This window comes from Loa loa (genome assembly GCF_000183805.2).
Source record: "Loa loa unplaced genomic scaffold supercont3.236, whole genome shotgun sequence".
Classification (NCBI taxonomy): Eukaryota; Metazoa; Nematoda; class Chromadorea; order Rhabditida; family Onchocercidae; genus Loa; species Loa loa.
Genome location: NW_018108416.1, coordinates 1 through 9,950, shown reverse-complemented (window position 1 = coordinate 9,950; position 9,950 = coordinate 1). Strand labels below are relative to the sequence as shown.

Genomic DNA, 9,950 nt, shown 5'->3' with positions numbered 1-9,950 from the left:
TTATCAAGATTTATTGCAGTGTTATGGAATTTCAAAATAACCCTAAACCAGTAAGATTGCTCGGCTTATCAAGATTTATTGCAGTGTTATGGAATTTCAAATAACCCTAAACCAGTAAGATTGCTCGGCTTATCAAGATTTATTGCAGTGTTATCTCGAAGGTATATAATATTTACAAATTGTTTTTCTATCAACTGACAGATGGAAAATAATGAATATTTTCGAAAGTTCAAATACTAATAGTAATGGTAATACATTTTAAACAATACAATAATCATATAATGTTGTATATTTCATATTTAATATTCATTTATCATTATCATTTTAACGTTGAGCTGAAATAATAAAAATAAATTATTAAAAAGAAAAAAACAGTGAAGTTTTTAATGCAAATAAAAAAAAGTGCTAAAGTGATAACCTGATTAATTTGATTTCGATAGCCAAGATTTAATTGCCCAAGAAGTGATCGAGCAAATGGTAGACATCGTCGCTCACCATTTTCATCGTGTGTTGGAAAGAATGGATCATTGGATGGTACAGGTAATGGCATACAATGTATTGAGAGAGTTTTGTGTGAATCACATCGTGTACAATTCAATATCTCATTGTCTGGTCCTTAATTACAGGAATATGATAGGAAAGAAATGAACGATCTGCTTTGTAATTAACAACTGATAATGTAAATTAGATTATCAGTAGAATTCAAATTTATTATTATGAATTAAATCCAACTGAAATATACTGTTTAGTATATATTTGCCAAATGTTTGGTTGATGAAATTTTGAAATTTTTACTCGTTTACTGTTAGGTTAAAATGAAAAAGAATTAAAATTTTTTTCCTTTCCTATTATTCTTACAATTTTACTAATTTTAAGCAATTCATTTTTTTCGTAAACCATAAAAAGTATTCAGAAGCTGCAAAAAAAAAAGGAAAAGTCTTGAACATTTACTTCATGAATTTTTGTCAGATTATCAGTTAGCAAGGTGAACAATTTATTTATAGAAAAGTAACTTATAAGTTTGTCTAATCTTTACAGAAATATTTGCTAAACTAGTGATATTTAAATTGTGCATATCTAATTCAGTGATATTTAAATTACAGTGATATTTAATCAGTGATATTTACTAATAGTAATGATATTTAAATTCTGATAAAGATGATTTGCTTTTTTGTTTTTTTTTCCTTTTAAGAAAATCTTACTAGATAAAGTATGTACTACAATTATTAACTTTAATTTAGCTATTTACGGATATTTATGCAATTCCAACAAGTCATTTCAATTTAATGAAACAAAAAAAAGAAAATAGTTCGTATTATTTGTAGAAAATAAAATTATTGGATGAATTTCAATTTCCGATTGTTAATTGCATATAGTAATATATGCATTAATAATCCGAATTATATATACAAATAAAATGCAACAATTTATTGATATCAATAAGTATTGCTCCAAAATATTTCTTTTAATTAGTTGCGACCAATAATTAGTTAATTAACATAAACAAACCATCATTTTACTGATTTAATTGTTTTACTAAATTATTATATAATCATTGTGTATATTTATTTAATTTTAATAAATTGTCACCTTACTGTTTAATTATTTTATCATTTTATTATATAATCAATGTGTATATTCATTCGATTTTTAATAGTTTATTATAATTCCAAAAAAGTTCTGCCATTGATGAGATGAAAAGTATGCAATTTATCAATATTTATCAGTATTATCAGCAATTATTTATATTGGAAGATTTTTCTTCCATAATTATATGAAATGAATTATTTAGCATTTCCTTAATTAATTTACATGTCGATGTATATATTTTTTGCAATTTAATTGTTTACAAATGTTCAAAAAAAAAGTTTTGTTAATTGGGAGAATACAAATTGATTGATGAAAATTTATGCATAATTAACAATTATTAAGTACTACGAAAACAAAAGGAAACGTTAAGTATGTCCTACCAGTTGTGAAAACTAAAATTAATCGATAAGTATGCATTATTAGCAATCGTTAATTATTTCTAAAGTAGAGTAAATGTTAATTTACCACGTTCAATAGGTGAATGTGTCATTTCATGATCGAGAATTTGTCCAAATTGCATAATCATAAGGCTATATTTTTGATGACTAATTGGTAAATCAAAATGTATTGCATTTGAAATTACACGTGCTGATGGTAGCAGTGCACCTGTTTCAGATCTCGATCGTGGTATATCAATTCCTGAATTAATTTTTCACTTCTTAAAGTGACAGAAGATATCACTACTAGATAGTTTGTTGTAATTCTTAATTGAAACAAAAAAGGTAATAATAAATATGATTTGTAATCAATTACAATTAGTAACTATTATTAGCACTGATCAATGGTCAACGAAAGTAATAATGGTAATAGCGCACTATAGTGTCATCAAAAACAATTATTTAAATATGATAATAATGTTGAATTGTTGATTGACTGAAGTAGAATTAAAATTTTCAATTCTCAAATATGAACTTTCACCTCACCATCATAATCATAATATTGTTAGCTTTCGGATATTTTCTACGTTCTAATATTTTCTTCCCAACTTGGTGTTGTTTTCTTCTCAAAAAATTCAAAAGCAAACCATCATCATAAGCTGGTGGTAGAAGATGAATTAATGGGCCAAAAGCATTAGCGAAATGTGGATTATGAAGATTGTTACACCAACCGGACATTGTCCGATATGGTGTGACATCATCGCATGGCAAATTTTTTGGTAAGCATTTTTCCACTAATCCATTACGTCCAAGAAATGGTTCAATTCTGCTAATGAATCTAGAAAAATGATTCAAATCTAAAAATTCAATATATTCTATTAACTTTTCAACTTTCAGCCAATATATATTATTTTTTCAGTTAAATTTTCAATTTTTTAGCTTTACAATTTTGCTTTCATGATTGATTAGATAAGTGACATTTGTCTTGATTGATTAGATAAGTGACATTTATCTTGATTGATTAGATAAGTGACATTTGTCTTAATTATATTGGATTCTAAGTGAGGTAGTAGTGGATTTGATGTAATTTCGAATAAATCAGCTCTTATCAGCTTTCTCTTTTTTTTAACTGATCAGATAAGTGATTATTGTTGATCTCTATATAAGTCAGTAGCAAATTTTGTAATTTTAATTGTAATTTTAATCAAATTTCTTAGTGTGCTAAGATTTAAATCCACATTTTTTTATTCAAATAAATTTGGAACTAAAAAAAAAGACCTGTGGGAAAAACTAACGAGCTGACATCAATTTGTTGTAGCAAATTTTGTATCTCATTAATATCCATTTCCTTGAACTTACTTTCTGATCCAATGCTATAAGAAATATATAAAGCATGCTTAGAATAATTCTTTTTCTTTTTTTTTTAAATTAATAATAATTCATATCAAATGATAGAGAAATCAAATATTTTAGGCTTACTTAGATATGATATTTTTGGTAACCTGTAAGAATACGTCAGATGCTCGAGCGATCATAATAGCTTCACGTTTTGCTCGCATCATTTTACCGTATGATAATAGTGGATCACCAGATTTAAATATATTTTGATCTGAAAATATAAATCTTCGATCTTTAATCATTAATGCTTTATTGAGATCAATGTTTAAATAACTGATAACATAATATACAAGCAATAATATTTAGTCTTTTTGTTTGCAGAATTCATTATTCACTAAAATAAACGAAATAGCTCACGTAAATTACAATTAATTTAGCATAATAATTAAATGTAAATTATAATATATATGAAAAGTAGCATGCACGAATGCATGCTTGCAGGCACTAATTAGTGAATATATTTCTAATTAATATATAGTAACTTAAATTGAAGTCATTTCGAGTAATAATAAAATTGGGACAAAAATAAAAAACGAAAAAACAAAGAATGATACTTTGTCGGATACGTTGTCGCTCACGTTTTTGACGTTGTTTAACTTCGTTTATAGCAATTTCAACTGCTTTCTCAATTGCTGTTTCTGTTAGAGGTATATTTAGTTTATGAAATGATTCATCGGACCATTTGTTAATATTCATATCCAATTGTAATGTTTCGTTACAACCAATTGGATAATTACTATAGAGAAAATTTTAATTAAAATTATTTAAAATAAAATTATTGCATTAAATTAAAACCATTAGAAGTGAAAAAAAAGGTTGAAAGGTTTATACGGATAAACAAAAATCATTTTATTATAGTGATTTTTGACAGGAATCACTTTATTATGGTGATTTTCGACAGGAATCACTTTATTATAGTGATTTTTTAGGGCTCATTGGTTTGGGAGATGCTATATTTTGAAATTATGACAAAAATTTTGCAATCACACCTACTCGTAATTATTTTCTAATTCGAATACTTTTGGTTGTAAAATATCTAAATATTCCACATTATTACACAATATTTTAGCCATTGTTGTTTTCCGGATTTCAGTTAATTGTTCCTCTGTAAAACCTGATTGTGCGTTATCATTCTCATACCAATAACGATCACCGTCTTTCGTCTAAATTTGCGCAAACCATTAACACGCTAATAATAATTTATTTGAATCTTAAAAATGGAAGTAGTAAATGCAGTAGAATAATAGTAAAAACAAATAAAAATAATAAATTCGTTCGATCTTTGCATGTTTTATTTTGCTTGATTGTATCTTGATAAAATTGATAAAAGTTATTGATAAAATGATAAAAAATTGATACCAAAAATAATCGGTGAATGAAAAATTTTAAAATTCGGTTAAAATTGAAAAGAAAATCATTAATTAATAAGATTAAAAAACCTTTTGAAATTGTAATGAAATGATGCAACTAAACGTTGGTCCAAGAAGCGCCCCATTCAATGGTTTTTCAATTAAACCAATTAAGAATAAATCCATATCATCCACTGTTTTATACATATTTGCTAATTCTTTGATCAATTCTATTCCATCCATCAAATCATCCATCAAATCATCAAATGATAGAATCTATTTAAAATGTTTATTCAAAATGAAAATTCGAAAAAAAAAGGTTTTTCGCTATAGTTTTTTTTCATTTTTGTAAAAAAGTGTAACAAAATTAAAAATTGAAAATTGTAATGTTTTGAGTTAAATAATCTTAACCTTACTACCATCACAATATTTTCTCCATACAGTATACGGTGGAATACCATGATCACGACCTATTTGTAAAATCAATGCTACAAGATCATATTCCAAATTTCTTTTTCCTTTAAAAAGTTTACGTTGAAATTCATCATTCATGTAAACCATAGATTCATTAATTGGCTCACGTAAGATATATCTGAAAATTTGTTAGCAGAAAATTTAAATAATTCTTTTAAATTTTTACTTTTATGGTTTCTTTTTCAATGAAAAGAAAAGTATCAAATCATATACGAGTAGAAAGAACAATTTTTATTTTTCAATTCATCTTCATATCACTATTTATCACAGCAAAAGAAAAAAAAAGAGGAAGACTACTGACCTCAATATTCCTCTAATTTGATCTGATGAAAAAAGTAATCCTGGATCATTGAAATATTCATTTAATGACCGTTCAAGTATTTTGATGCTATCATCTTTATGCCATGCAAGATGTTTGCCAAACATTGTGACGAAAAACTGTAAATCGTATTTTGGAAAATTTTAATGAAATTTCAACTTTTCAAAGCAATTAGAAAAAGCGTTACAAGCGAAAGGATAATGAGATAAAATTTAAAAAGTTTTATTCCTACTATCAATTTATAGCAGTTTTTTTTTTTTAAAAAAAGAGAAAAAAAACCTTTGTAAGAGCATCGATTTATAGTATCATTTTTAATTACCAAAACAAATAAAAAAAGAGGTTCAGTCAATGCTTCTTTTTCAACATAAATTATTCTAATGATAATTTTGAATAATTCAAGAAGTTTAATAATATCATTAATTGAAATGTGCATTTTATTAATAAATGAAACGATGAAAATTCTTGTTGGCCCAATAAATAACTAGCTAAAAAAATGAACTTGTCCAGCAGAAGCAGCATATGTATTGATAACAGTAGGATTCACGTTCTGATTATACTTCTTACTGTAGCCATAAGATTGTAACTGTAGTTTGAACTTTGACCAGTTTTCTTTACCAATTAAAATAGGCAGGAATTCGTTATAAGTGATATGCTGCAACTGTGCGATCACTATTCGTCGACTTTCCTGATACAATTGTTCATCAGACCAATGTGGATTTATGACCTATAATTCACCAAAAACAATTAAATTAATTAGTAAGTGGTTAAAAAAATTTAAGCTATTTCAGTATTTCCTGAAATGAATGATATAATAACACTATATTGAAATTGATTAATGATTAAAAAAATTAAGCTGTTTCAATATTTCCTGGGATGAAATTAATCAGTAATGTTGCACTGAAATTAATTAATGATTAAAAAAGTTATTCTAATATTTCCATTCCCAGCATGAAATCACTCAAATTAAAAAATACTATCAGTTTCTCTTTCTTTTTTCCTTTACTTAATAAACACTTGTCTTAGTAAAAGAAGGCTTCTTATCTTTAAAGTCCTTATTTTGAAATGATTAAAAACTCATTCATCTGATTGAAATGAAAGTTAGAAAAAAAACCAAAAAATTACGACAAGTTTTCAAAAGTTACTAAGAGTTTATATAACGGATAATTCGAGAAAGTACATTTATATAAGTAAGAAAATACATTTCATATATTGTGCAATTAATTTTGTGAAATTAATCGAAGCAACTCATAAGAAAATCTTTTAAATCTTATTTTCAACTTATATGGGATGATAAATTTAACAGATAATCAACAATAATTAATCTTTTTTTCTCTGATTAGATTTGGGGAAATTTCGAAATTCTAAAATAAGAATGCAAAAAATCACCTTTAAATTAGTAGCAATTCGATTGTGTTGTCGTATCCAAATAGTATGAAGAATAATAAAGGATGGTAAGAAATTTGCATAATTGGAACCATTAACAAATCGGGATAATTTATTCCTTGAATAACATTCAGCAGTCATTTTCAACATACTGCATAGTAAGTCAATCATCGGTAGTGGATTTTGATTCAGTGAATTCGAATTTATTAATAGATGACCTAAAAGATAACGATAAATATGAATGGATCAATAATTCAATCAATATTGCTATTTCTCAGCATTATGGTTAACTGTCATAACAAAACAATTAATGTTAACTACATTTATTTGGAATTGTTTGCAATTATTAATAAAAGGTTTGACACATACTTCAAAATGATTATCATTAGAGGGTCTTATTTACTTATCTTTCGCCTTTCTATGATGCTATATAGCGTTATAGTATTTGGCTTAACTTATTTACTTAGGCCATGATATCAGTTACTTTAATTGGATTATATGTTTATCAGGAACTTTACCTGGACAATGTATGGTATGTATGATATCAATTTTATCTGGATTATATGTTATATCAGTAACTCTACCTGGATTATATGAGGTTAGTAACATTGACGAGATTATATTGATATCAGTAACTTTACCTGAACATATTTTGATAGCAATAACTTTACTTAGATTACATATGATATCAGTAATTTTTTGGATTATTTATCTCGTGATATAACTATGAAGGATCTTTTTCGTGTTTTTTTTATTTCCTTCTTTTCTGTTCTACAAGAATCCTTTTTTCATATAAGAACGAACCCACCTGAAAAAACTAACCCATCTTCCCTACTAAATTGATCTTTAATCTTTTCCATCAAAAACATCACGGGAAATACCAATGAAAAAGTCAAAAGGTATCTACCGTTTTTAAATGTCCTCAAAGCACGTGCTTGTTGTACGGTACTACCGTAAATAGTGCTAGCATCGAGAAAGCTAGTAGCCTGATTAGCTTGTTCACGTGGACCCAATTCACATTTAGGTCGTGGTGCTGGAGCGGTACGCATATAAGGTAGACAATCCAAAAAACCACTGTAGCTAGGATCACTTTTTGTCACCAGAATCGGCTTACATTCGAGGTGTTGCTTAGTTTCTGGTGTACAACACGGCAACGAAGTTTGCTTTTCATCTGAAATCATTTAAAATATCTACAGTTAAAAATTATTTATAATAATTATCTTAAGAGATCAATCAATATTGATATTCTTCAATATTGCATATAATTACAGTTAATTTAGCAACATTATAATGAACATTTTGTAGTAAGAAATTTAACAAGAAAACGGAAAATTTTTAACTCAAACCATTAAATAGTTGAAGACTTCCAGTATGCACCAAATCCGTATAAACAAAATGCGCCCAAAGCGCAATTAATGTATTTACTTTCAGTGTTGGTGAATGCTCCTTCATGAAGAATAAATTTGATAAGTGTCTAACGTTTGGTAATTCATTATCATCAACAATTGAAACACGTAATTCATCAATTCCTAAAAGTATTATCGATTTGTAACAATATTTTTCCTTTTTAAATTAAAATTCAAAACTGTACTTTTCAAACTTATGTATAGCAAGAATTTTTGCATCTCAGAAATGTGCGATTGATGTATAACGTCGAATTTAACGTCAAACATCACGCGAAATTTTACGTCAAGAAAATATAAAACATGCTGTATTTAATATTATATATACAAAGTTTGTAAATAAACGAATTTTTCAGAACTGAACATTTTTTTGCCAATTTTACATTGTAATATTTTACGTTGTTCCAAATATTTCATCAAAAAACTTATAAATTTACTACATTTACAATACATTTTAGTCCAAAATAGACAAAGAAATTACCGCGAATTTAATTGAAATTTGTTTTCTTATTTGAATTTAGCCTCTAAAGATGAATTTCAAACAAAAGCAATCAATAATAATAATAACAACAACAACAGCAACAACAATAACAACAATAACAAACACAACAACAACAGAAATAGTAACAATCATATGAATCAGTAAAACAATAACAAAAACACTGTTGTTACAAATGTTTTGTTACATATTACAAATGTTAGTGTTATAAACGACAATAACAGCAACAACAGTAACATCTGCAACAATAACGACAGCAATAATAACGACACAACTGCAGCAGTACCTATAAAGCAATAATAACAATAACGACAATAACAATAACATGCACAACAATAACAATTGCGGTAATTATTAATTAGCACAAGTTTTACATACATTAAGTATTCGATGAAAACGTTATTTGAACACAAATAATGTTATTTGGTTAAGACGACCACAAGAATAATTCATGATTAGTTATCAATCAATGATTACAGTAAATAATTTCATTTGTCATTTCCTATCAGATGAATGATTACGGTGAATCAGTTTATTTATTTTTCCTTAATACATGGAACATACATACCATTAGCGTAAAATGGTTTAATGATACGTTGCATCGGTGCACCAGTAGCACCCCAATTAGGATGTATAATATTGTTGCAGGTGCCATCAATAGTACGGTACTTACTATTCGAACATTCAATTTCACGTAATGGACAGTACTCTTGGATATGCTTCAAAACAACTGGTAAAGCATTAGCTGATTTAATGCCACCACTGCAAAGAACTGTAAATTTGCAATTTTAATTATCAGTAAATAAGTTATTAAGAAACTCATTACATTACATGGTAATAACGTGTACTCATTACCATTACATGATGTACGTTATTATTATTATCACTATTATTGTTAAGATTATTATTATTATCATTGCTATTATTATTATTATTATTATTATTACTAATTATTATTATTATTATTATTATTATTATTATTATTATTATTGTTATTATTATTATTATTATTNTTATTTATTATTATTATTATTATTATTATTATTATTATTATTATTATTATTATTATTATATTATTATTATTATTATTATTATTATTATTATTATTATTATTTATTATTATTATTATTATTATTATTACTTATTATTATTATTATT

At 26.1% G+C, this 9,950-nt stretch overlaps 1 protein-coding gene across 1 annotated transcript in view; it reads right to left on the bottom strand.

The window, feature by feature from the left end:
- The window catches only part of LOAG_18243 (oxidase/peroxidase), a gene marked incomplete at both ends in the record, with an annotated part of 14,901 nt that extends 5,347 nt beyond the window's left edge, over positions 1-9,554 (bottom strand). The window contains 16 exons of the mRNA XM_020450907.1: positions 419-615; positions 2,056-2,229; positions 2,615-2,805; positions 3,263-3,340; positions 3,447-3,576; positions 3,920-4,101; positions 4,359-4,528; positions 4,805-4,990; positions 5,126-5,306; positions 5,490-5,626; positions 6,007-6,231; positions 6,894-7,108; positions 7,409-7,531; positions 7,798-8,061; positions 8,237-8,419; positions 9,361-9,554. Coding sequence (XP_020305362.1) covers positions 419-615; positions 2,056-2,229; positions 2,615-2,805; positions 3,263-3,340; positions 3,447-3,576; positions 3,920-4,101; positions 4,359-4,528; positions 4,805-4,990; positions 5,126-5,306; positions 5,490-5,626; positions 6,007-6,231; positions 6,894-7,108; positions 7,409-7,531; positions 7,798-8,061; positions 8,237-8,419; positions 9,361-9,554 — 2,830 coding nt within the window. The remainder of the gene's footprint in view (positions 1-418; positions 616-2,055; positions 2,230-2,614; positions 2,806-3,262; positions 3,341-3,446; positions 3,577-3,919; positions 4,102-4,358; positions 4,529-4,804; positions 4,991-5,125; positions 5,307-5,489; positions 5,627-6,006; positions 6,232-6,893; positions 7,109-7,408; positions 7,532-7,797; positions 8,062-8,236; positions 8,420-9,360) is intronic.
- Between the last annotated feature and the right edge of the window lie 396 nt (positions 9,555-9,950).